We start from the raw sequence: 26,910 nt of genomic DNA, 5'->3' as shown, positions 1-26,910 counted from the left end.
TCTGTTTCCTCATTGTCTACCTGTTTTGGGATGGCTGGAGAGAAGTGGACACCTTATCTTCGCAGAACTTCCTCATGGCAAGAGTACTGAGAGCTTGGTCCGCCCTGTACAGAAATGCAAGAACATAAGCACACACACACGCACACGCGCGCACAAGCGCTTTCAACAGAAAATGTCCATGATGCGTCTCACACCAGACACTCTTCATGCCAGAAATGACATGGAGAGGATACAGCTGGCACTGGCCACAGGATTCCAGTGTTCCTGTGCTAAAGCCACAAGGTTTAATTCATCAAACTTCTCAGGGAGGTCAGAATGGAAATGCTATGTTTTTGCACATTGAGGAAAGCTTTACATGCATGAGGGAAATCACCTACAAATTGCAGCTTTGTTGTTTGTCATTAAATTTAGGGCTTGGGAGTTTTATTACCCTTAGGTCTTTACATTAACTTATTTTTAGACTTATCAATGCTAAAATGTGTATTAAAAAAATGTCTGTACGGTCAATGACCATTTTTGACAGCAAAGGTTCCATTCCCATTCAACAGCTACCAAATGAAAATGTACTTTTGATCAGGTTTGATGAACTATAAAGCGAAGTTGATGTTTGAGACACTCACCCTGCTGAGATCTTGCTATAGTGCATGTAGGCTGCAATGATCACTCCTGTTTTGCCTTTGTTACCCTGCAGGAGGAATAGCAACAACAATGTAAAATATATTGATAGTATAACGCATTCATTTTGTAAGTTTTGTACATAGGATTTGTAGTTAAAAGGAGTTTATTTTGACGGTTTTTAACATGCAATCAGACTCATACCCGAGTGACTATGCTCAAATTATCAAGCTCTCCCCGTGATTTTCTTTTCCAAACATCCTGAAGCATTCCAAGAACATTCCAGCATCAAATTCCTAATGCAACCCCTCCAGATAGCAGAAAGGCGGCTGCAGCACTGCACTCACAAATTAAGCTTGTTAGTCAGAGCACGCTTCTCAGTGAAGGGCTCTGCATTGCCCAAAGAAGTTGTTTACTCCCATCTTCACTGTGACTTACAGCCGGGAGTGAATTACTGGAGGGACAGCACATCACAGATATGGTCTGGGTTCAGGATTTAAATTCTCCCTGACCGAAGCCATAAACATTCTGGCCAAGCCGCTTAGTGCTTGGGCACCCTTCTTATTGCTCGTCTCTGAGCAGTTATCGTTTCTCCAAATATTTGTTACAATCTTTGCATGGTGGTATGCACAGGGCTAGATCCAACTTCCTCGCCATAATTTGAAAATGTTTTGCCCTACATTGAATTTTTTCAAACGAGTACATCAGTGCATTTTCAACCCTGGGAAATGCCTAAAACATCTGTCTGAAATAGACAGTGAACCCATAAACTCTGACCTTGCAGTGCAGGACCACCACGTGCTGGGGATCAGAGGTCAGCCAGGTCTCCATGGCCTTACATATGGCGCAGATTTTGTCCAGCGGGGGAGCGTGCATGTCAGGCCAGCCAAAGTCATGAACCTATTGTTGGACGTAGCCGGAGGAAAGGATCATGTGAGAGGACGAGAGTTGAAGAAAGGTTGATGAAATGACAAATGCAGCACGTAACGCTACCTTTGGATTTAGTCTGCTCATATCATGGCGCCTTTCGGAGAGATTGAGGAGCTGAAATGGAAAAAGATTCATCTTGATTGATCGATTTGATATTAATTCAACACTGTACAATCAGATGTTCTTTAAATATTTTCTCAAGTCTAGCTTAATAAGGTGATTAAGAAAAAAAGTAAAGTTGGAGTTCATTGTATTGTGCAAGTTCCATCAAGTGCTAAATATCTGCCGACCCGATCCAGCCAATCAGATCTGTGTAAAGTTTATAAATGGCATGATATGCATAAAACAGGGACTAGTCATAATTTGCCTGCTGTGTCTCCCTCACCAGATACTTGTCTTGATGTTTGGACTTGAGCATGGCGGCCACCTCCTTCAGGTTGAGGCGGTAGCGCTGCTCCTCCAGCTTGGGTGGGAAGAAGACGGAGATGATCCTCTCTGTGATGTAGGTGAGGTCAAAGTCGTAATGGCGCTCCATCACTCGCTCCATCACACGGTCCGCACTGAAGCTCCTGCGTAACGTGGTGAGGATTGAGATTACTGAAAATTGTACAGGATGTGCTATCTTGACATGAACATGCCCATTTATGAAGTTATGACCACCAAAACAAGCTAGTAAAATTAACACGGGCTTAAATCTAAGCGTCTATAATGAAGGAGAGGTGACTGATTGTGAGAAAAAGTAGTAATAAAAGTAAAGTGCAAGACACAAGCAGAAGAAAGCCCAGGCAGAAATTCCTCTCTTTAGAGGAAAGAACTCATGGGCCAGGTCATAAATGGAAGAATGAGACGACCTTTACCTTGGCAGGGTGTTCCTCTGCTTGGTGTAAGTCAAAGACTTTGTGGAGCCCTGGAGAGAGAATCCGATTAAAACATGCAATGGGGGGAAAAAATCAACTGTTGTTTTCTATGAATAGAAAACGAATGTGATTGATGCTGCTGTCAAGCATAAAATTAAGAAATGAATCATTCATCATCACAGCAACCAAGGGATGCAATGAAAAAATGGCAACATAGAGGAGTGTAACGTGATTGGACTCTGATTCTGATTCCTGAAGCAATTAAGAAAAGTGTCGAGACTGAGAAAACGTCTTGTAATACAATTTCATTTATTGATATATAAAGACATATTGTTTCTGAGTGAATATGAATCTAAATGACAAAATTACAATGACTGTAACACTAAAGATAATGGGGGAAACAGATGAAATGGCAACGTGAAAAAGTAAATGTTTTGCCATTCACTGGACTTCAATATATTTTACAAAGTTGCCTCATCCATCCACTGACACAATGATGGGTCACTTGGGATTTCAATACCACTTGAGCTATCCCTGCCTCGTGGCCCCTGTCTGCAGAATGTAGACGGAGAGAGAGAGAACTTAAAGATGCTTACCAGGTGCTGGGCATTTCGAGACGGAGCTGTCCCTCTGCGTTGCTGGAAGAAAATGAGGAAAGACGACAGAAAAATGGCATAAAATGAAAGGAACAACAAGAAAGGGGGGAAAAATACAGGGATTAAGAATAAGAAGGGGGTAAATGATATGCAAAAGGGGGGGGGGGGGGAAGAGTCCGAAATGTAAGGAAGTGAAAAGCAGTGGGTGTACAGGAAGAAGAGGAAAGTTAATAAAACAAACAGATTATTTAATGGAGAAGCATTGCTACTTCCTACACCAACATCTAAATGTTTCTTCAGGACAGGAATCGTGCAGAGCACAAGAAATGAACGGAGCCAAACCCGTCTGACTGCACAAACGGCTTCCCAGAAGAAATTTGGGGAAGAAAATCACTTAGTGGTTTTGGAAAAAAAAAAAACATGTATTGTAGCCTAGAGCTCAAAAGTATATCAAGTCAATTTGTATACAGAACACTTTTTAGGAAAGTTTGGGCACACAAGAGAGACTTACCAGGTCATTGGCAGGAGCTGGGATACATGCTGTGGTCACCTAAAACACAAGGGAAGCTGCATGTGATTAACAGACACATGCTTAAAGGGGGGAAGTCAACCCCCAAAATTTCTTTGTAATATTCTGTGCAACCCAACTAGTTGAAACACAGTGCTGCGTCCACCAAGTCACAACCAATCACAGCTCACCAGTTTTCTGAAGCTGAGCCGTGATTGCTTGTGACCTAAGACCTGGTACCAGCGATGTCATTTTCAGTCGACAGCAAGTGGTAAAATAAGATGGAAGAAAACGGGTGAATGTTGCTGCTTAATTCATATTCTACTAACACAATATTAAACAGAATGTCGTGTTTAGACACATCCAACATATTACTGTAAAGACCATTTTTGGGTTGGCTTTCTCTTTAAGAACATCTGGATCATTAGGCGATTCAAAGTGATCAGTTGCTAAAAAACTAGTAACTAATGATACACCCTGCCTCCAAATGTTTATAATTGCCTACTATAATGGCTGAGATTGATGTGTGGCATGTGATTCACTGGTCTGTTGTTAGCTTTCTTGTCAAAGAATTGCAATTCCAAAAGAAGTAGGAACTTTGGACAGCTGTCTTAATGAAGAAGGTAGTGGCACAGTCATGCTTACATAATGGATGCAACACACGAGGGAGCAAAAAACATGAACACGAGGCAACTCCTTCATCATCTGGCTTTTTTTGGACTGTTTATTTGGACACAGGAAAAGGGCAAGGGCTTATGTGTATCTACTCCAGCACACAAAGGAAGCTGCACAGGCCCTGAACTTGTGTGTGTGTGTGTATGTGGGGGGGGCATCTCCACATAGGCACATAAGTTTGCTTGTACGGTAATGACAGGAATCAACAGGAAGGCAGAGGGACAGATAATGAGCTAAATCCAGAAGCAGATCCGGATGTGATTGTCAAATAGCGGTCTGTTCATGACTTAGTCTAAGAATTGATGGTATTCTATCCCCACAGGGAAATTAATCTCTGTTCTTCTTCCATGTTGTGGCTCATTGGTGTTTTTCCTCATTCCCGGTCTTAGCCCAAATTCTGACTAACTTTCGGCTTGGCTCTTAACGTCTTTTTCGTCTCTTTCATTGGATCGGGTCTATTTTTTTTACAAGCATGTGAACGGTCCAAAAAAATCAAAATCTATTTATGAGTCTGTATCAGCATATGAAAGCCATTTTCTGGGATGAAATGCGGGATGTTGTAATCCAACAACACTCCCTCCACTGAACGCCTGAATCACATTAACAGGCAATTGAGTATTTTTTCTTTTTGTAAAAAGCCAACATAGCCGCTCGTTTTTTTGCAAGCATTTTGTCCAAAAGTTTTTTTTTTTACCAAGACAGCACAATGAATGAGGGCTTAGTGATGACCGCACATCAGGAACCGCTTCTGTCTCTAAATCTTTAAGTTCATCCAGTGAGGCTGGCAAGGTTGGGGAGAAAAACGAGTAGTAATCAACTACCTCTGGTGCTCCTTTGAGAACCAGACTAAAATTATTATACGTATGCAGCTCTGAAAAGTAACTACTGGTTTCTTTCACAATGACAACACCTTTTAAAAATGGAAAAGAATTATGCACAATGTAGACATCTTTTTATGAATAGTTACTAAGTACTAATGATGATGACGATGATGATATTGTATAAATTGTATTTTAATGACTGTTTATAATTTTTTAAACATTTTTGTGTACTTATCACATCCGCCTCACAATTAGGAGGGTGCCGGTTTGATTCCACCTCCGACCCTCCCTGTGTGGAGTTTGCATGTTCTCCCCGTGCCCGCGTGGGTTTTCACCAGGCACTCCGGTTTCCTCCCACATCCCAAAAACACGCTTGGTAGGCCAATTGAGCACTCCAAATTGCCCCTAGGTGTGAGTGTGGATGGTTGTTCGTCTCTGTGTGCCCTGTGATTGGCTGGCAACCGGTTGAGGGTGTCCCCCGCCTACTGCCCGATGACTGCTGGGATAGGCTCCAGCACGCCCGCGACCCCCGTGGGGACAAGCGGTATAGAAAACGGATGGATTTTTGTGTACTAATAATAACAAAATATTCATGCAAGCAACGACTTACTCAATACCTTGAATAAAAATAGTAAATACTTAAAGTTAGTAATCATGTAGGAGCACTGTAAAAAAAAGTTGGATGAACTCAGGATTCAATAATGAACTTTGTGACATACTCTGTTAGAGCTCCAATTGTAAAATGCGCTACATGAATAAAAGTTGTATTGTATTGTATTGTATTGTATTGTATTGTATTGTATTGTATTGTATTGTATTGTATTGTATTGTATTGTATTGTATTGTATTGTATTGTATTGTATTGTATTGTATTGTATTGTATTGTATTGTAAACAAAATCATAACATAAATCAAACATTCATGTTTGGTTGCAGTCAATCCTCTCATTATGAATTGGTGGAATAGCTGGGAACTGCAGCAATCCAAGCTCCTTCCTCGACACAAGAAGAATTTCTCCTCCCTCAGCCAAGCCTGGAAGGAGGCCACATGGATGCAGTTCAAGGTGTTTCAAATTTCTAGTTGTTATGACTACAGCTATCCAGTGCGTACACCCTGCAGCGTGAATTGGGCTATACTCGGGTCGGGATTTACCCGTGTCACCCTTGATTCACCTTTTGTACTGCCTTTTTTTTTTTTTTTTTTAAAGAGCCAGAAACTTAATGTTGTTCTCCGCGGGTGCCCTGTGAAAAGGGCCAGGCAAGAGGGTGGCCGCTAAACCACAACAAAAACATCACACCAGATTCCATCTCCTCAAGCCAATGCTTACGCAAGAACTTCCTGCTAATAGTCCTACACCCATCCTCCTCTTTGTATGCCTTTATGTGTCTCTTCATTTAAGGTCGTACTTTCTTCAAAATTCGAATGTCTTATCAGTCAATCCTTCCGTTTAATGTGCCCAGCCTTTTCCCGACATTTACCCCTCCCCTCCACTTTTCCTCTTTTCACAGCACCTTCCCATCACCCTCTCTCCGTCAAATACTTCCTTCCTCTTTCTTTAAATCATTTCCAAACCAAGGGGGGAAAAAATTCTTTCCTCTCCCTTTAACTTCCTCGGGCCTTTCACGTTTGGTCAAACTTTTCAAAGTACAGTGGTACTTAAAACTCAAGAGTTTCATGTATTAGGTAAAGAAAAAAAACAGCCCCAACTTGTAAAATATAATGTTAAAGAATAAACTGGTTTCAAAACATGTAAGAACTGACCCAAATTTAAAGGTAATGTGAGCTTTTGACAAAAAAGTCAACCTTTGGAATAAGGAGATGAAGTGCTGCTTTTAATATATTGATTTTTGAGTTTTCTATATATAACTACACTCAATAGATTATTTTTTAGCTCAGTTCGAACTGAAAAGATTTTGGCTTTCATATGAACCAAGCCAGCCAAGCTTTTCTTGTCACTTCTGTGCCTTATGTTAAGCTAATCACATCATACTCGGATTTGGTGCTACACCAGAGTTACGTTGCGTTTATTTTATTTCCTAATAATGAATAAATGAATCGATAATTCCAATTTGATGTAAATGACACTGTGGGTTTCCACACTTCACTTTTCAGCCTGTCTTTCTTCCAGGTAAAAAGAAGCGTATGTTGTGGTCAAAAAACAAGAACAACAACAAATCCTCCTAAGCTTGACACTGTTAAGAGATGAGTACTTGTATAAATTTCTTGGTCCCCGACCAGTCCTTGTCACCATCCTCATAAGAGCGCGGAATTTGCTTTGATGACTGGCCTTAGGCCTAATTGCCTCGCCATTCCTTCAACTCCTTAGGGAAGGCCAATCACAGCACACTGATGAAAGCTGCACCAAATCTGCAATGAGAGTCACAGCCGGCTGTGACCCCTGCGGGCTTTCATCTTCGCCATCATCAGAAAGCGAGCTGAGATGTGCACAAACCGCAGTGAGGTTTGACTTGCAATAAGATCCGCGAATTGTGGGCATGATTGAGAGAACAACGGCGGGGGAACAGATGTGACACAAGCTACGTATATAAGGCTACAGACATGGCAGATGTAATGCAGTACAAATGCCAGCGATTATCAAGATGAAGCACAAACTCTACTTCAGTGTAAGCGCTGCGCCTAAATTTGGCCCATGAGACGTTTTGCAAGTCAAGTTCTTTCCATTTATTGTCGCAAATCCCCAAAACATGAGCTTTTCAGTTACTTCAACAAAACAAAAAAAATGGACGCACCATAAACACATATGTCATTTGTTAATCATGATGAATCATTACACCGGAGAATGTGTTGTCGTCTCATTATCAGTGGTGCTTAATTGGACATTTTGACTATGGAAGGGATTCATTCAATGGGGAGTTTTTACTTTTGAAAAATGACCCAGTCAGAGGTTAGTCAGCATCCAGAAGTAGATTGTGCTCAGCCAGTTACGTGGTATTATAAACGATATTATAATACTTTCCAAACAGAGTAAAACATGGAGAAATGACATTCTTACATAAGATAGTGGCCCCTATAAGGTAGGCAAAGCTACAGCAGTGCCTTAGTGAAAAACAGGAAGGACTCATTTTACAACAGCACCAAGAGTGACCTGGCCAAGCCTTCAAAGCGCACCTCATAAGTCTAATAAGCATGTCAAGGCGGCGTGCCGGGAAAAAAGAGCACCCAGAGCAACACAGGACGACTTCAAGGCCATGGCTAAGCAAAACCAACACGTATGAAGGAAAAACATATACCTGGGGGCATTTCACAACTTTTATTGAGCCAAGATACCCTTTTAGTCATACCACACTGGCTGGGATGTGCTTTATCGGATATGCGAGGCCAGCTAACAAAGACTTGTTCACACAGTTCTGCATGTTTCCGTCTGTGTTCAACTCTTGTTCTCACACTATCCTTTGGCTCCGAAAAGGAAAGAAATCAACCTCTGTGTGCTTCGTTCTCACTCTGAGCAGCTGAGAGGAAGGCCGAGGTCACGCGGGTCCCCGAGGTGGAGCGTTAACGCAGTTCCGTGTTACAGAGTTGGCTGGGTCAGCGCACACATAAAGAGAAATGCCCACAGCGAGCATGCGGATGGAGGTCCAAAAAACAAGAAGGCACACATGTTCCTGCTTGCACATGAGCGTTCACTGCCGCGTGAGCGTGTGGAAGGCCACACACACAAAACACAAACTGATGAAAACATCAGCTTTCCCATATGACTGGCGTTACCCTAGCCAAACAAGGACTCAAAGCTAACAAGACGGTACATAAACAAACATGGCTCAATAAAACAAAACAGGAAGACAAGAATCGGTCGGGATCAACGATGTAAACGGTCGATGGAGCAACTCCTCACTCCTTTCCTCCCTCTCTAACCTTTGCACTTCAGCTGCCGTCCATGACATCTGTTCCTGGTCCTGATCTCGATAAGAACATTCAGATAGCCATGCTTGCAAAAATCCCCACACCCCCACATCTCCTTTTCCACAGCTGTAGCTCTCATCAGCCTGAACCGTGTTTAAAGAATGATTTTTTGCATAACACTAGTGTAATTTATTACTGTTTTTTTTTTTTTTAATGAGCTACGTATATGCCAATTAGGTTAGTTGGGGTTTGGCCCATTTCAAAGACTCCTTCAAATACAGTGTTTTGGCAAGAGAACATACTACAAGCACTACATGATTCTGATGAGGTTGCCACTAAAATATTTTCAGGATCATATTTATCCATCCATCCACCCATTTTCTGAACCGCTTAGTCCCCACGGGGGTCGCGGGTGTGCTGGAGCCTATCCCAGCCGTCATCGGGCAGTAGGCGGGGGACACCCTGAACCGGTTGCCAGCCGATCGCAGGGCACACAGAGACAAACAACCATTTGCACTCGCACTCACACCTAGGGACAATTTGGAGTCTTCAATCGGCCTACCAAGCATGGTTTTGGGATGTGGAAACCAGAGTGGCCGGAGAAAACCCACACGGGCCCGGGGAGAACATGCAAACTCCACACAGGAAGGGCCAGAGGTGGAATCGAACCCGCACCCTCCTAACTGTGAGGCGGACGTGCTACCCAGTGCACCACCGAGCCGCCGGACCATATTTACTTGCAGTGTATTAAACGTCATGTCACTGATGATGATGCAATGATTCATTCAATGCAGGTTCCCACTCAGTGACAAAGTGGATATGCGTGTGAAAGGTTGTCTGTTCCGTTACGCGACAAGTGAAGGGAGTAGTCTGTCTAGCTTTTACCGAAAGTAAATTGGAATACACAAACACACAAGTCAGCCTATCTCTGCAATTACCAGACATGTTTGTGATAGCACAGTTGTCTCTGCTGGTTGATCATCAGCAGAGACACACATTAGATCCCTGCTCCATTACATTTTGTTTGTGTTATCCTAAATGACTCACTCACATGACTAACAGGAATAAATGTGTCCGAAAGTCTATTGATCCGACACCGACTTTTCCGAGGTGCACTTGAACGCCTCCTCAGAAAGCGGGACACTTATGAGAACGCTGCACGCTCCTTTGCTGGTCTCGCGCTTAGGGAGGAAAACGGACTCACAAACCCCTTTTTCCCGTGACATTTGTGTGCGTTTATGAAACCCCAGGTGAGTTAGCAGACTGGCCTGTACACTTGGGGGAGCGAACATATCTTTGTTTACTTCCTGTTGCTGGTACGAGTGAATATAACTTGTATGGGATAAGCGCGTGGTTAATGGCTTCGCACGGGGTGCCGCCATGTTGTCTGCGTACTAGCGTCATATGTTTGTCAAACGTGTGCTTATAGCGTTAGAAATGTATTACTGTGTTTAGTTCAGTTGTGTACTATACGTTGTTATTACCGACACCGAGTGCCGTCGGCCAGCAGTGCACGTCTTAAAGCGGCAGTAACGCACTTATTGAATGTTCATTAAGGGTGGTAGCAGTAGTAAAGTTTATGGCCCTGTATATCAGTTGTTATTGCTTGCATTGTGCTATTGTAGTTGAGATTTCCTACATAGCTGTTTATGCATATGTTTATTAGATGATGTAATTTGACTGTCATAATCTAATTACATTATTTCCCTTTGTTTTCCTTCTGTATAGACCACACACACACATGCACACACACATGTACATACACTTTTAGAACACACATATCCAAACACACATATACACACATGTATACAAGTACACACTCAAACCCACTAACATACACTCCTGGAAACCTGTACACTCACTGCTGTTGAGAATAAAGTTGATGCAAGATTCTCTAACCGGACTCGTCCATAGTGCTCCATCCCTAACCACTAATCCACATCTTTACATGGTCCTTCGAGCCGGATTAGGGTTCCCCCGACACTATGGAATCAACAACTGATAGCCAGCAGCGGGAGTCGTCGGCCCGACCCAAGAGAGATCCTCGTCCACCTGCACATTTAGACCCATATGAAGTCACTCTTTTGCCCTCTCAACAACCTGTAGCCCAAGCCTCCTCTACACCTGTAGGACAACTAGGCCAGGTTCTGTCAACCAGAGCAAGGAGTTTGACAAGTTACCGGTCAGCTGCACATTCACGACGATCATCTCAGATGTCAAACGGTCTCAGTCTGCTCCAAAGCACATCAGACATACAAGCAGCTGCACTAGAAGAGGAGATAAAGGGTTTGGAGCTTGCAGACCTACAACAGGAAATAGAAGAGGAAAGAAAGGCTGACTTGGAGGCTGCAGCATTGGATGCACAAGCCAGGGAAGGACAACGGCTACAAGAAGAGGCACATTTGGCTAAAGAGAGACTAGCTAAAGAGATGGGGAGACGCAGGCGCTTGAAGAAGCTGGAGAAAGAGGTACAAATTGCCAGTCTTGTGAAGACCTACCTATCAGAGACGAACGATGATGCCTTGTCCACTTCATCAGCTCCCGCTACATTCTCCAAGCCGTCCCTGCGATCGCAGCCACCGCGGGTGCCCTTCGTTCTCACCCAGCATCCACCTGTACAACCGCCACCTCCAGCGCCCGTTCAAATACCACCTCCAGCTACTGTCCCTGGACAGATAGTAGCACCACCCGCTAATCTCATCACAAGTGCCCAAGCTAGTGTTCCTGTCAGCGCACCACCCATTGCAGCAACAGTAGCTGCATTTCCACCTGGACGTGTATCATCCTCGCCCGTCCTCCCTACGGTGACAAGCCATGCAGTTGGAACGCTACCAATTACGAGTCCCCCATCTCAATATCCAGGTGTTTCTGCTACCAGTACAAGCTTCACAACAACACCACTGGCAACTTCAGTGATGCCACCACCTCCTACAATGCCATTTGCTCAACCCATTACACCAACTGCAACACCCGTCCCCGCTGCACCGCCTTGGACCTACCCAGGTATGGAGACCTTGATTGCCACATCCTATGGCATTCCCAAACCAACACTTCCCTTCTTTGAGAGTGGTAAAGAAAGCGACTTTGCACTTTTGAAGATGGCACTCGACAACTTGATGAACAGTCACACTCATCTCAGCGAACACTATAAATATCAAGTGCTCCTGGGTCAGCTCAAGCTCCCGAGTGCTCTGCAGTTGGCCAAATCATACATGTATGACCCGGCACCATACACAGCAGCAGTGGGAGCTCTGCAAGACAAATACGGACAGCCGAGACAACTGGTCCAAAGTGAATTAGGGGCAATACTCAACTCCCCAGCCATCAAATTTGGAGATGCTGATGCATTCGACTCCTTTGCCCTCTCTGTCCAGTCACTGGTCGGTATGCTGCGCACGCTAGAGGGACCTGTAGGTTACGAGCTCCGGTGCGGTTCCCATGTTGACCGCCTGTTAAGCAAACTGTCTCCATCCCAGAGAGATGGATTTGTGGAATATTGCCTCGTTCGCGGCATCCTGCAGCCCGGTTCAGAGCTCACCTACTCCCTGCCTGACTTTGCCGCATGGCTCCAGATGAAGGCTCAAGCAAAGCGTCTGGCCAGTCGAGCTACCCTTCTCTATAACTCTACCGGGCCTTCTACACCTAAGAGAGAACAGTTTCGTTCAAAGCCCAGAGATAAGACCGCATCAGTCTTCCTCTGTACAAGGGAGACAGCCACCAAAGAGACCCCTCAGCCGAAGCCTCAAGCTTTCAAACTCAGCCCTTATTGCCCATTCTGTAACAATAAGGAGCACTATCTCAACTCATGTCTCGACTTCAAGAAACTGTCCCCTGCTGAGATTAAGAAGTGGATCCAGGAAGGTGACCGATGCTGGAGGTGCGGCCGGGCACACAAAGCTACAGCCTGCACGCTTAAACGGCCGTGTAAGACATGCAAAGAGAAACACCTTACAGTTCTGCATGACGCCATCCAAGAGTCTTCGCAGACAGTGCTGCTGGTTAGTAATCCAGCACCCACTATCTACATCGAACAGCCCAGAAGCCCTCAAAGAGTGCTACTGAAAGTTGTCAAAGTGCTTCTACATCATGGCGATCGCGTCCTTGAGACATTTGCAGTGCTTGATGATGGTTCAGAGAGAACGATTATCCTCCCTCAAGCTGTAGAACAACTACAACTTTCACAGCACCCAGAGACGCTACATCTTAGGACCGTCCAGCAAGAGGTGAAGGAGCTGAAAGGTTCCTGCGTCAGCGTTCATGTATCCCCTGTCTTCAAGCCAAACCAGAAGTTTTGCATTCGACATGCGTTCACCGCAGATAGTCTTAGCTTGTCTGAGCACACGTACCCAGTAGCAGCTCTCCAGAAGCGCTATGAGCACCTCAAAGGACTTCCCTTGACGCCTATTCACAGAGCACAACCTCTACTCCTCATCGGCTCAGATATGGCCCATCTGCTCTCACCAACACAGCCCGTCCGATCAGGCCCATCCGGCAGTCCCATGGCAGTCTGTACAAGGCTCGGTTGGTCCCTGCAAGGTCCGTCAGACATCATTCCAGTTGCTTCTCACCAGCCTTACTGTTTTCACATCGCCACTGAATCACCATATACAGAACTTATCAAGAATGTGGAACGCCTTTGGCATATCGATACAGTTCCCTATATCAGTGAGAAGACTGCAACCCGTTCTAAGCAAGACCAGCAGGCTCTCACCCTCCTACAGACAGCCTCTGAACGCGTATCTATTGACGGTACTCAGCGCTATGCAACTCCACTGTTGAGGCGTCAGCCAGCCATCCCACTTCGTGCTTCGCCGGCTGCTGTGATGCCCAACCTACGTTGCACTGAACGCCGGATAGCCAAGGACACAGCTCGAGCAGCTTCATACTGTGCGGAGATGGACAAACTACTTCAGGCCGGCTACGTTTCAGAGATCTCTACGGAAGAGGCCGAAACTGTCACCGAATCGTGGTATGTACCACACCATATGGTGCACCACAATGGAAAGGACAGAGTTGTCTTCAATTGTTCCTTCTCCTTCAATGGCCTCTCATTGAATGACCAACTCCTCCCGGGACCGACGCTTGGTCCAACCATGATTGGTGTCCTGATGCGGTTTCGATGTCATGCTGTCGCCATCAGTGGAGATATCAAGTCAATGTTCCATCAGATCCGCTTAATGCCAAAAGACAAACCTCTCCTACGTTTCCTGTGGCGGGACATGCAAAGAACGTCTGAACCACGGATATACCAATGGGAGGTGTTACCATTTGGAACAACGTGTAGCCCCTGTTGCGCCGTCTTCGCCCTGCAGCAGCACGTCAGAGACCACGAACCACCAGATTCCCCCCTCACGCATGTGATCGAGCAGTCCTTCTATGTCGACAATTGCCTTCACAGTGTAAGTAAACCAGAAGATGCCAAGGCTTTGGTCGATGACTTGCGAGCACTTCTGAGAAAGGGAGGTTTTGAGATCAGGCAATGGGCCAGTAATGTGCCTGAAGTTGTCGCACACCTACCCCCTGAAGCACAATCGACTAGCAGTGAGCTATGGCTGTCCAAGGCCAGTGACAACCTTCAAGAACCCACACTTGGACTGTGCTGGGATTGTTTGAGCGACACGTTGAGTTATAAGCATCGCTCTAACGAGCCTCCAGCTGCCACTCTACGTAACGTCTACAGCGTCCTTGCCAAGCTTTACGACCCATTGGGCTACATTGTGCCATTTACCACAAGATGTAAAGTGCTTGTCCAGGACATGTGGAAGGCTAACATTGGCTGGGATGACAAGATTCAACCATCTGAACTTCTCGGAAAATGGTTGAGTTGGGTGCAGGAAATTCCTACTCTGCAGCAACTCAAGTTACCTCGTCCCTATTCACCAGCCAGTGGAAATACCGTCAATGCAGCCCGTCATATTCACATCTTCTGTGATGCTTCAGAGCGTGCCTACGGATCAGTAGCTTACATGCAAATAACGGATGACAGACAACAAGTCTTCGTTTCCTTTGTGTTTGCCAGATCGAGAGTAGCGCCGCGTAAACAGCTGTCCATCCCGCGTCTCGAGCTCAGCGCCGCACTTACAGGGGCACAGCTGGCAAAAGTGATCGAGACTGAGCTCACAGTAACGCCTGAGCACATCACTCTTTGGTCTGACTCCACAACAGTGCTCCACTGGATTAAATCAGAATCCTGCCGCTACAAAGTATTTGTTGGAACACGTGTAGCAGAAATTCAGAATCTTACCAGTCCATCTCAATGGCGGTATGTTGGTAGTCTACACAATCCCGCAGATGACATAACCCGAGGACTCACCTTGAAAGAGATGGTGCAGGATCACCGCTGGAACAAAGGTCCACATTTCCTCCTTTTGCCGGAGAGTGAGTGGCCCATCATGCCCTCATCTGAGGCAGAAGCAGACACTACCGAGTTAAGGAAGTCAGCCTTCGTGGGAGCAGTCTCCAGCGCCTTGCCCACACAACATCCTGACCTGAGTAAATTCTCCACTTGGCAAGAGCTACTTCAGGAAACCGCTAGCTCCCTTCATGGGGCGGCCAACACTAACACCACAGCAAAGTGTTCAGCAACAGATTTTCTTCAAGCAGAGAAGCTTATGCTTCAAAAGGCCCAAGAAGACTGCTTTGCTGAGGAATTGAGAGCCCTCAAAGTTGGACGTGCTCTTCCTGTAAACAGTCATCTTATGTCCCTGTCACCAGAATACGACAAAACCACAGAGCTACTGAGAGTCGGTGGTAGATTGAGGCATGCTGAAGGACTAGACCTGGATACCATCCACCCAGTCATCATGGACCCAAGTCATCATGTGACTAAGCTCATCATTAAGAATGCGGATGATTCTCTACTGCACCCGGGACCAGAACGCGTGCTTGCTGAGCTCAGACGCCGGTTTTGGATAATTCGTGGTCGAGAGGCCATTAGAAAGCATCAATATTCCTGCCTGGAGTGTCGACGATGGAGAGCAAAACCGGATGTACCGAAGATGGCTGATTACCCACCAGCTCGACTACGACTCTATAAGCCACCATTCTATTCAACAGGAGTTGACTGCTTTGGACCTTTTCAAGTGAGGATCGGTCGCCGCACTGAGAAAAGGTGGGGTATAGTGTATAAGTGCATGACAACTCGCTCAGTACACCTGGATCTGTTGGAGAGCCTGGACACGGACGCTTTCCTGTTATCTTTGAGAAGATTCATATCTCGACGCGGGAGACCATTTGAGCTTCTCATGGACAATGGCACCAACTTTGTCGGTGGTGAGAGGGAGTTGCGTGAAGCCGTCGTTGCCATGGCACCTGAGTTGAAAGACCAACTTGCTGAACAGCAAATATCCTTCCGATTCAATCCTCCTAGTGCGCCGCACTTTGGTGGCACATGGGAGAGGGAAGTGAGATCAATCAAGTCCGCACTCCGTGTTGTCCTTAGAGACCAGACTGTTCCTGAATCTGTCCTTATGACAACTCTAGTGGAAGTTGAAGGGATATTAAATGCAAAACCACTCGGCTATTTGTCATCAGATGCCTCGGATCCTGATCCAGTCACACCTAACCTCCTCCTAATGGGTCGTCATGATTCATCCCTTCCTCAAGCTGTCTATGACCCCAGTGACCTAGGAAGGAGACGATGGAGGCACAGCCAATTCATCGCCGATCGTTTCTGGGCATCCTTCATCAGTCACTACCTTCCAGGGCTTCAAGAGCGTAGTAAGTGGAGGAAAGATGGTAAGGCACTCTCCATAGGCGACGTTGTCCTGATCGTGGATCCTCAACTCCCCCGCGCATCATGGCCCGTTGGTCGGATTACCCTGACGCATCCAGGAGCAGATGGACGCATTCGGACTGCCACGGTCCAGGTAAAAGACCGCATCTATGTTCGTCCTGTCGCCAGACTCATTCTTCTTCCAGCTGTTGACGACAAGGACGAAGAAGGGACTACCAAATAGACTTTCTCCCATTGATTCAACTGCCACGTGGACAGTTGGGGGCGGCTTTGTCCGAAAGTCTATTGATCCGACACCGACTTTTCCGAGGTGCACTTGAACGCCTCCTCAGAAAGCGGGACACTTATGAGAACGCTGCACGCTCCTTTGCTGGTCTCGCGCTTAGGGAGGAAAACGGACTCACAAACCCCTTTTTCCCGTGACATTTGTGTGCGTTTATGAAACCCCAGGTGAGTTAGCAGACTGGCCTGTACACTTGGGGGAGCGAACATATCTTTGTTTACTTCCTGTTGCTGGTACGAGTGAATATAACTTGTATGGGATAAGCGCGTGGTTAATGGCTTCGCACGGGGTGCCGCCATGTTGTCTGCGTACTAGCGTCATATGTTTGTCAAACGTGTGCTTATAGCGTTAGAAATGTATTACTGTGTTTAGTTCAGTTGTGTACTATACGTTGTTATTACCGACACCGAGTGCCGTCGGCCAGCAGTGCACGTCTTAAAGCGGCAGTAACGCACTTATTGAATGTTCATTAAGGGTGGTAGCAGTAGTAAAGTTTATGGCCCTGTATATCAGTTGTTATTGCTTGCATTGTGCTATTGTAGTTGAGATTTCCTACATAGCTGTTTATGCATATGTTTATTAGATGATGTAATTTGACTGTCATAATCTAATTACATTATTTCCCTTTGTTTTCCTTCTGTATAGACCACACACACACATGCACACACACATGTACATACACTTTTAGAACACACATATCCAAACACACATATACACACATGTATACAAGTACACACTCAAACCCACTAACATACACTCCTGGAAACCTGTACACTCACTGCTGTTGAGAATAAAGTTGATGCAAGATTCTCTAACCGGACTCGTCCATAGTGCTCCATCCCTAACCACTAATCCACATCTTTACAAAATGGTCAAGGGAACATGGCGGAGGGGCTGCATTCACATGACTAACAGGAATAAATGGTCGGGGGAACATGGCGGAGGGGCTGCATTCAAGGCCACGTAAAGTAAACTATCACGCGTGATACCACAACTGGACTCCCAAGTTTCCTTGCTGAGAAATAAAATACAAGATGGATGTTAGTAAGATTCATAGAGGGATTTGTTAACCATAAAATGGCCAATAAAACCACTACGTAAGTAAAATGTCCCTCATGTTTCAACAGTAAGAAGGGGCAAAAAGTCACAAATTACATCACAGCAGAGGTATTATTTGACCTGCACAGGAAATCCAGTGGGACATGGAGGCGGGGGTGTTGGCTCAGCTGCATTATGGGAAAACACAAGACTGTACATCAACCATGTTTTCTATTCTAGCTGTAGCTTCATTGCTTCCTCACCTCTGCGTTCGAGCTTTCTAGTAAAGGGTCAGGGCTCAATTTCCTGCATTCTCTCCCAGCTAGTGTGTCTTTTACTAGATTTGGGAAGACAAGTGTAACCACAAGCACCATAATCATCGGGGTCAGAAGGATTATGTTGCAACTGGAGCTCTTACCACTTCCCATCGCACTACTTTGCTTTTTGGTTCTGTTTAATACAATGTGATAATTCATTTGAGGTGCATACTAAAAGCTCTCACATGGGATATGTGAGACAGATTTGTGTAGTATGCACCTCCTGTGGTTAGTTTTGTTTATATTGTACATCATGTTTATGGTGTTATTTCCAAATGTGTGTCTGTATGAGCACTAAAACAATTTCGTGGACGTGACCTTTCATTTCCATTGTTTTATGGGGCAATTACAAAGGAGCCACATGAACTCTGCCTAGCAACAAGTAATGGCACTTGTGGCTAGTGTTCTCACGTTGACAGTAAAAGAAGAGACTGTTAGCCAACGTACACGGTTGGGATCTCCTTTTTTTCATATAAAACTGTTTGAATGCAACACTTGTCAAATGTAGCTCCTCATGTTCAGTAATTTAGAGTATTTCCAAGACAAATGCACATGAAGGATGCAAAAACGGGCAGCAGGAATTGTCATTACATGGATACTGTGCCGGTACAATAAATTCCAGGCAATATTTTGAAATTCACTTGTACGTATTTTTATACGTAAAGACAAAACTAACATGTTTACTGTTATATTGTTGAAATGAAAACAAGAGGAACCAAAACAAAACAGCAACCTATGGGGATACTTGAGAAGAATGAGCACAATGCCAAGTATAAGCTCTGCAAACATGGCGGATGCTCTGCAAGTTCTGCTTATTATGGTCCCCATTAAAGAATCAAAAAGTGCTATTTGGTCTCTTACAATATGTTCACGTCCTGTGTGGTGTTACACATTACATTAATAGGGATGTTTTCTTTCGTATACCTTAATAAGTTACTGTATACTTAGTCACTCAATAAGCATGTGACTGACATCTACAGTCTGAACTTGTGATGTTGAATGGCAATCAATGGCCTCTTTAATCCTGCAGTGCTGATCTAGTTGGCTTGGAACTTTTCAACTTTTGTTTCTCATATACACTGTTTACTTTTGCATTTTTTCTGAATCTTGTGTAAATGCATATGATACTTGTTAGCTTTCAATGCACTTAGGTGAGAAATTTGAGTGCCAAGTGTTAATATCAACTTTCCCATCCCGACCCTCTTACACAAAGTTGGCGTTGCCAGGATGAATTTGCGCCCTGATTTGCGTCTGTGACGTTTATACATAATAATGACACTGAAGAGAATAGGCACACGTTGCTCCTTTCTTTTCACAGGCATTGAAAAAGAGGTTTTGGTGAGGTTTTCTGTTAGGTCAGCGGAAATTCCCACTCTTTGCCAATTATACAGATGAGCCAGTCAACTTGTCAAAGGTTGCATTTCACAAAACTTAATCCTTCCTTCTCCTACTGTTCCACTCTTCCGTCCTCCCCGTTTCTCTCATTGTCTTGTTCCAAACTTCTCTCCACATCTTTGCCCCTGGGCCTCATGCAGCAAGCTCACTGGACGCCAATTTTCCACTTGGGATCAAGATAAGGAGGGTCTGTTCTCAGAAGAGAAACATGCCCAAAATAAAGTTGTGTTAATTCACGGGAATAGAGATGAGCCAGCTGCAGGCTGTCTGTCGACATGGTGGGCAAAGAATTGGGGAAAGAATGATAGAAGAGGAGTGAAATATTTATACCACATCAATGACATGACCTCATCCGTTCCCAACATGGTGCCGTGCATTCAACGGTAGAGAATACAAGACTAGACACAAAAATGGGAACACCAGATATTGAGCAAACTTTACAATATTGCTCCATTTCTCCAACAATATGTAATTTCCAGAGGTACACTTTAAGCCAAGCTATCCTGCCATGAGTGCAAAGGTTATTGTTTCATCCTTCCAATAGCTCACAGTTGAAGAGAATTAGAACAGAGTTGAGTCAATAAAATGTATCAATATGTAAATCTCCACAACTTTCTAGAGAGAATAATTTAAATTATGTACCCATGAAGACATTTTGCGTAGATGTATGGCAAACAAGATTATGATCACAACTCAAGAGAATTTTTTTTTTTTAAAAAAGAAAGCGCAAAATTAAACTAAAGAGCAAGAGAAACATCTTCACTTTTTGACACCCTTTATGAATAATGATGTATTTTCTGTCGATTGTGAAGGATTCCTCAATCCAGCTAAAAGAAAAGACAGAGGATGCTGGAGTTTTTTTACTTTGACTTTCAAACCAGCCTCTATTTACCCAATCCAAGAAGGGTTGCCCCACACACACGCGCACACACGCACACACACCCATGCGCACACACACTCCCCAACTCAACTCTGTCTATTCATTAGAGCATCACTCCATCAATGAGCCTTTCACAGAGGCAGCAGGACGGCTTTGGAACGAGCCTGCTGCTCCTTCTGAGGAATGTGACAGGGCGGCTACTCCATGAGCACGCGTCTCAAGATATCTGCACTCAATCCGCTATATTTTAACACTTTACTGTGCAAATAATGCATCTACCATGCTCATTGACATTACATATTCACAAAAAAATGTATCTAGATGATGGTGTGACTTTTAAGGTTCACACACGCACCCACGCACCCACACACAAATTCCAAGATTAACTTTGCCACTGTGTATCTTACCTTGCTTTCGCACTTCCTGTGAGTGACTGTCTTGCATACTGAGAAGCAAAAGGGGAGACACAGAAAGACAAAATAAGAACACAGTCATACTTTCGCGCCATTGCTCAAATACAAATTCACCAAAAAAGTTCAACTCTGATTACAAAGAATCAAACTGAAAATCATGACGTCTAAAAGCAAAATTATGTCGTGTCATACTACAAAGCTAGTGAATGTAGTCCTGAAAATCAGAATCCCGTCCGAATTAATCGATAAAAGCAAGCTCAAGTTGTTGACTCTTGTCCGTGTACTGTCAGGCTACACAGAATGTGTTTAATGAGCGTCTCCTTATCCACTGTGACTTTGGTTAATGGCGATCTTTTACAATGCCTCCATGTGGTCTCATGATGTTGACAAGTTAGAACAGAACTCTTCGCCCATTCCTTCAAAATGGACTCATTCCAGCACGCATCAGTTTATAAAAGGCCAACATTACCTCGGCAGAAGGAGCCCACGTTGTCCACATTCTGGTGACACACGGTACACTGACGCCGCTTCTTGAAGGTCTTCTCCTTGAAGACATGAGGCTCCCCCTTCCCCGACTGCTCAAACAAAAACAAAGGACAGTCAGAAGAGCCGTTGGCATACATCAAGAAAAACTGCATTTCTAAGTTAGTTGCACTCTCTTCTGTCTTTGTGGGGTTGCGATTTGATTTTTCGATGGGGACTCGTGGACCGATGTGCATGCATGGAACGCATACCGATGTCCTGAAATGTTTTATGAATGGAACAGCGAGCACATCTGCGGTTCACATGCAAGTCAATGAAGGGGAAACTGCAAAAGACTAAAGAAGAGGGTGACTTTTAATCACAATGTCTAAGACAGTGCTTGTGTTGGTGGGATCATTAAAATATTTGGACACCAAGGCGACCAGATGAACTTTTCACTCGCACACTCTGACAAAGAGGTAGCACTTGTGATCGTTTCGCTCAGAGTCTCGAGCCCTGAATAAGGTTGATGTAAGATGCACAGTTAAAAAATAGGAAATACATACATTCCAGTACAGAGAAAAAACATACAACAACTTCCAACATCATTTTATAAATGTGAATATCAAATAAAAAGCACATTCATCAGACTATATCAAGAAGTTTGTGGTCATTCAAAAAAAATATTAATTTTCTATCCTAAAATTTCACTCAGGGACTATTCCACTAGGATTTGATTACTGAAATGTAATAAAAAAAAATAACCGGGATTTTCAGTTCATATTGAAATTAATTTGTAACCGCATTTGCCCATAACTGCTTTTGCCTGTTTTACCTTTGGTTGGATAACAGTTAAGTCTTAAAGTAATAATCCCGATGGTTCCCGCTCATACCACAACCTAATCCTAACTGCGTGTGTGTGTGTGCGTGTGTTTGTGTGCGTGTGCCTGCGTGTGTGTGTGTTTGTGCGTGCGTGTGTGTCTTCGATGAACCTATCATGCATGTTTTGGGGATGTTGGAGAAGGCTTGAGTAACACAAGCACAAGGAGAACACGCTCACGCCACACAGGAAGCTGAGATCCAAATTTCGAACCTTTAACATCAGAATCTTGAGGCAGACATGAAAACCACAGGCTATGATGGTCGCCCCTGGCGTGACACAGCAAAGACTGCACATGAGAACTCTCATGGCTACAAGCTGTGTGCGGATAGTGTGCATGTTTAGAGAGCAAAGGATGGGGAGCATTTGTGAAAAGAATATTTTTCCAGGGCAGGTATCCAGAAGCGAAGGCGCATCGTCTCATTTACATGAAACATCTTTTTAACTCGTCTTCTTTTGCAACAGGGAGGTTTTTTTCCTTGGTGGTAACTCCTTGGTAACAAAGACACCAAGTTGTATGCGTACTTTTTTCCATGATCCTGATGCTCCGACTCAGCTCTCGAGGCTGGTCATTGTTTGGACAGCTGCCTGCTTGTTGGCATTGCCCACGACCGGCTGTGTTCAGTTGCTCTTAGTACAAGTGGATAGAAAGTGAGCAGTAGGCACACTGGTTTGTGAAGGTTCATACTGTCATCTTAAGTTTACTATTTAAACAGTTCAGGAAGATTCTTATGAGGAAGGCTACAAGAAGTAGCCGAAACATGTAAAGCAAGTAAAATAATCTTCATTGTCTGACTGAAAGAACTGTTTTAAGTCGTAGGCACACTGGTTGGATCAGTTATGTAAGCTGTTGTGAAGGGAAAAGTGACACCACTCATTTAATATCTGGTCATGCTTGTGGAAGGATTTCTAATGGGATCTTCACTTTGATCAAATCAATAATGCATGCTAATTTGCAAGGAGTATAATACAAGTGAAAAACAATCTTTTTCTTACGTTTTCACCATAAACAACCCCCAGATGTTATTTGACCAAGACAGAGCAACAAAGTAAATGGCTTGAATTCTTCTCTGTCACTCTATTACAAGATTAGGGGATGTTTGAGAATAATTGTCAATTTTTGCACATGTTGTCCTGAATGTTGTTGGCTACCTACCGTTTTTTTCCGTGTATAGTGCGCCCCCATGTATAGTACGCACCCCTAAAAATGGCATGCTGATGCTGGAAAAAAGCTTGTACCCATGTATAATACGCACCCAATTTTTATGAATTTTTTTTTTAAAAAAATTTTTAATTTTTTTTTTTTTTTTTTTTTAAGTCCCAATGATCGTCACACACGCAGGGAGGCAATGGGTCCCATTTTTATAGTCTTTGGTATGGTCTTAACTAGGCTGGATGTATTTTTTTTTGTTGGCGTTGATTTCTCCGACTGCCCGTAAACGCACCACCGCGCACGGGAAAGAGGCGGCTCTGTATGGGAGAGACGTTGAAGAGGAATAAAAACACCCTTGGAAACCAAAACTTGCCCCTCGTCGTGACTCGGAGCCGCAACAAATGTTTCGGATTTGTGTAGGGTACATTGTGAGACAGCAAACGAGCAGGTGATCGAGCAAGCCTTGTCTGATACGAGAGCATTGCGGTCGCATGGAGCGTGTTTGAAGTGAACAGCAGAGAAGAAAGGAACAAGGCAAAGTGTTGTGAAATAAAATGCACAGAACGGATGCGCAAGACACGTCAGCTATATAAAGAGCGAGAGTTGTTTTCTTCCTATTAGTTTCAATTCACAGTTTAATTAGCAGTTTCAATCAGCAAATAACAAAATGCGTATTACAGGTAATATTTTATTTCACAACACTTTGCTTTGTTCCTTTGGTCTCTGCTGTTCATCCTAAAACACAAAGGCGCTCTTTAAGCAATGCGACAGTGAGCGCCCGGCGCGCTGCGGTTGCGCGACCGCACCAAATTAAGCTCCCTGCGCAGTGCGCACTGAGGTCCACTTAAATTTTAGAAAGTACATCAGGACTTTAAAAATATCTTCTAAATTTCAGCGACGGCTCTGTCTGACGGCTCGGTCGGCGGCGCGCTACGGTTGAGCGTTCTCTCTCGCACTCTCTCTTTTTGTACCCATGTATAATGCGCACCCCAGATTTTAGGACAATAAATTAGTTAAATTTTGCGCACTATACACGGAAAAAAACGGTAAATGTTGAACAGAGGCCGAGATGTACCGGAGTCAAATTCCTTGTTTGGCATGCTCAAACTTGGCAAATAAAGATTGATTTGATTGATTTGATTTGAATTATTGATTTGATTTGATTTGAGATGCTATGTGGGGTAGACTATTTCTGAGGAAGAACATCTGATGTAATTTACATAATATTCCAAGTAGATTCCGAAATAGACATGGTAGAAATTTAGACATAATTATCAGTCTTTTAAAAAAATGAAATTTGACTTTTCTTTACTTGGTGTAATGTCACAGACATGATGGTAGAAAAAAACAACAACAAAAAAACGATTACTGGTCACGATTACTATGGTTGCCTGTGGTTGGGGTATATATTGTGCTTTTGATGCCTCTCAAACACAAGAATGCTGCCAAACACTTTTTGTAAATGTTTATTTCACCAGAGTGGTTTTGCTAACAGCAACAGTGTGCTAACTTTAAGATATGGTAAGCCTCATGTATGCTTTTATGAGAGACTTGAGGTTGGAAATTGGGGATGCTCTAGTAACAGTACGGAACTAATATTCACAGATTCTGTCAGATTCCAAATTACTTACAAAATTATTCAAATGAAATCCGAAACAGCCTGCTCGCTCGCAAAACACTGGCTCCGTTATAATATCATGTTTTGGAATGTCATCTTTAGCAATTTTGGGGGAGTGGGAGGAAGTGGCAAATGAATATAACAAAATGGCCTTTTACAGTAAATGCTTGATGCACTGGGTTAAAGCACTAAGGGAGCCACATGTGGCAAGCAGGCCATACAATGCCCTGCCCTGCACCCTTTTATATAGACCGTTAAGATCGAGAGTTATTCTTCTTACTTTAGGGCAGCAACACCATCACTAGTTTGAACGTGATCTATAAATGATCCAAACATTTGAGCATTTTAATAACTTTCTGGAAGGATTAGAGCAGAAGAAACGGAAAACAGTTGGTACAGTGTGAGCGGATAAGGATTTAGAAATAAGCCGGGCCCCAGGATAGTAATTACTGTCACAACTGGAATAGCTAAAAAACATCTTCCTCACTCTGAGATAATACTATAGTAGTATAGTAGTATAGTATATACTATAGTAGTATATAATACTGTAGATTGTTGCTGCTGGCAAATAGAACACATCCAAAATGAGGCAGATGAAACTATTGACCCACAATGTGAATGCACAACCACAATAACCCAGACAATATCTGTCTGCTATTTGGGATCTTTGTAGTAATAGACACAAACATGCAGCATCCCTGCACATCTTTTTCAGCAAGCTACAATGCATCATCCCACATCTGATACTAATCCACATTTGCACTCTGTGCCACTCAATGAAAACGTTGATTATTATTAGACTCAGATTACATTAACAAAGGACATAAGACTAAAGAATAATGTAGCATCTAGTTAATGGCCCACCAAAACAGCACTTCCAAATCCATAAGAGAAGAACTTTTGTGCCGAGGACTCTTTTGGTAAATAGTCAGTAGTAATTCTTCGTATTCCCGTCACAGGAGCACACCATATGCCGCAGACCACGGCCCCTCAACAACATATGCTACACACACATGCACGTACGCACGCACATGCGCGCGCACACACACAAGAGGCTCTTTTTTCCTAACTGTGCAGTTCCTCAAGCAGCGTGACGAAGCGGAGATGTTTAAGTCAAAGAGATGCTGTCTAACCCGAAATTCTTGCTTTTGCTCGCCAGTTGCCAAACAGTGGCAGGATTGAGTGAAGGAGGGGCTGTGCACATGTACAAGTGAGGCACACAGAAGGCAAGGTGCACGCATGCACACGAATAAACAGATGTATCGACACAGAGAAGGTCATTGGTGTGCTCCACCCCTGGCCGCTTCCTTGCGTCTTCCCTCGTTCTTACTTCCTAAATATAACCTCATAGTGGGACAAGGGTGGTCTGCTGTGTGGGAGGGGTGCATGACCGACAGGACTGGGTACCATGGCCTCAGGTTAGGCCACACAGGGTCAGTGACAATGACACAAGACACACACTTGTGTCTTCAAAAAGAGGTACGCTTCTGGTCACTTAAAGGGCAGGGTGCAAAGGGTTGGGTCTATTTTTATTTTCCATCCATACATTCAGTTTCTGTACCATCTGTCCTGTTGCATGTGGACCCTACCTAATCTGACTTTGGAAGAAAATCGGACGACACCCTGGACTGATCGCGAGTCAATGGCACTTTGCATCACATAGCATCCAGAATCGATAGTCTTTATGCCAATGGTTTAGAAGTTAGACACTTGTGAGGGACTGACAAGATACCTTGAGAGAATGTACAGCATGATAAGAATCACAGATTATTTTATAGTCAGTGCAGATTGGAGGTAGTACATTCCCAAGGAATTGGAATTCGACAGAACATCAGAATATTAAACAGAGTTTTGGACATTAAATGGAAAGAAG

General features: G+C 44.0%; 2 protein-coding genes across 7 annotated transcripts in view; one reads left to right on the top strand and one right to left on the bottom strand.

Moving 5' to 3' along the window:
* The window catches only part of LOC133149872 (tensin-2-like), a 48,457-nt gene that overhangs the window by 11,203 nt on the left and 10,344 nt on the right, over positions 1-26,910 (bottom strand). For all 4 annotated transcript variants that reach the window (XM_061272062.1, XM_061272064.1, XM_061272063.1 and 1 more), the window contains exons 2-11: positions 21,394-21,499; positions 20,919-20,956; positions 3,510-3,548; positions 2,999-3,040; positions 2,403-2,452; positions 1,931-2,114; positions 1,609-1,659; positions 1,393-1,515; positions 621-685; positions 21-104 (exon numbers count right to left, since the gene is read on the bottom strand). In XM_061272062.1, coding sequence (XP_061128046.1) covers positions 21-104; positions 621-685; positions 1,393-1,515; positions 1,609-1,659; positions 1,931-2,114; positions 2,403-2,452; positions 2,999-3,040; positions 3,510-3,548; positions 20,919-20,956; positions 21,394-21,499 — 782 coding nt within the window. The remainder of the gene's footprint in view (positions 1-20; positions 105-620; positions 686-1,392; positions 1,516-1,608; positions 1,660-1,930; positions 2,115-2,402; positions 2,453-2,998; positions 3,041-3,509; positions 3,549-20,918; positions 20,957-21,393; positions 21,500-26,910) is intronic.
* On the top strand, positions 9,931-17,696 carry LOC133149871 (uncharacterized). 3 transcript variants are annotated; one of them, XR_009713687.1, is made up of 2 exons: positions 9,931-17,048; positions 17,527-17,696. XR_009713687.1 is itself a non-coding variant. In XM_061272060.1 (2 exons), the coding sequence occupies exon 2, from the start codon at positions 10,849-10,851 to the stop codon at positions 16,819-16,821; it is 5,973 nt and encodes a 1,990-aa protein (XP_061128044.1). In that variant the 5' UTR covers positions 9,931-10,113; positions 10,592-10,848; the 3' UTR covers positions 16,822-17,696. The 3 variants fall into 3 exon arrangements, 2 of the variants coding, with proteins under 2 accessions (XP_061128044.1, XP_061128045.1); XM_061272060.1 differs by having other exon boundaries at positions 9,931-10,113; positions 10,592-17,696; XM_061272061.1 differs by lacking the exon at positions 17,527-17,696 and having other exon boundaries at positions 9,931-15,945; positions 16,397-16,575.

This window comes from Syngnathus typhle, linkage group LG2 (genome assembly GCF_033458585.1).
Source record: "Syngnathus typhle isolate RoL2023-S1 ecotype Sweden linkage group LG2, RoL_Styp_1.0, whole genome shotgun sequence".
NCBI lineage: Eukaryota > Metazoa > Chordata > Actinopteri > Syngnathiformes > Syngnathidae > Syngnathus > Syngnathus typhle.
This window is presented reverse-complemented; position numbering and strand designations above follow the sequence as displayed.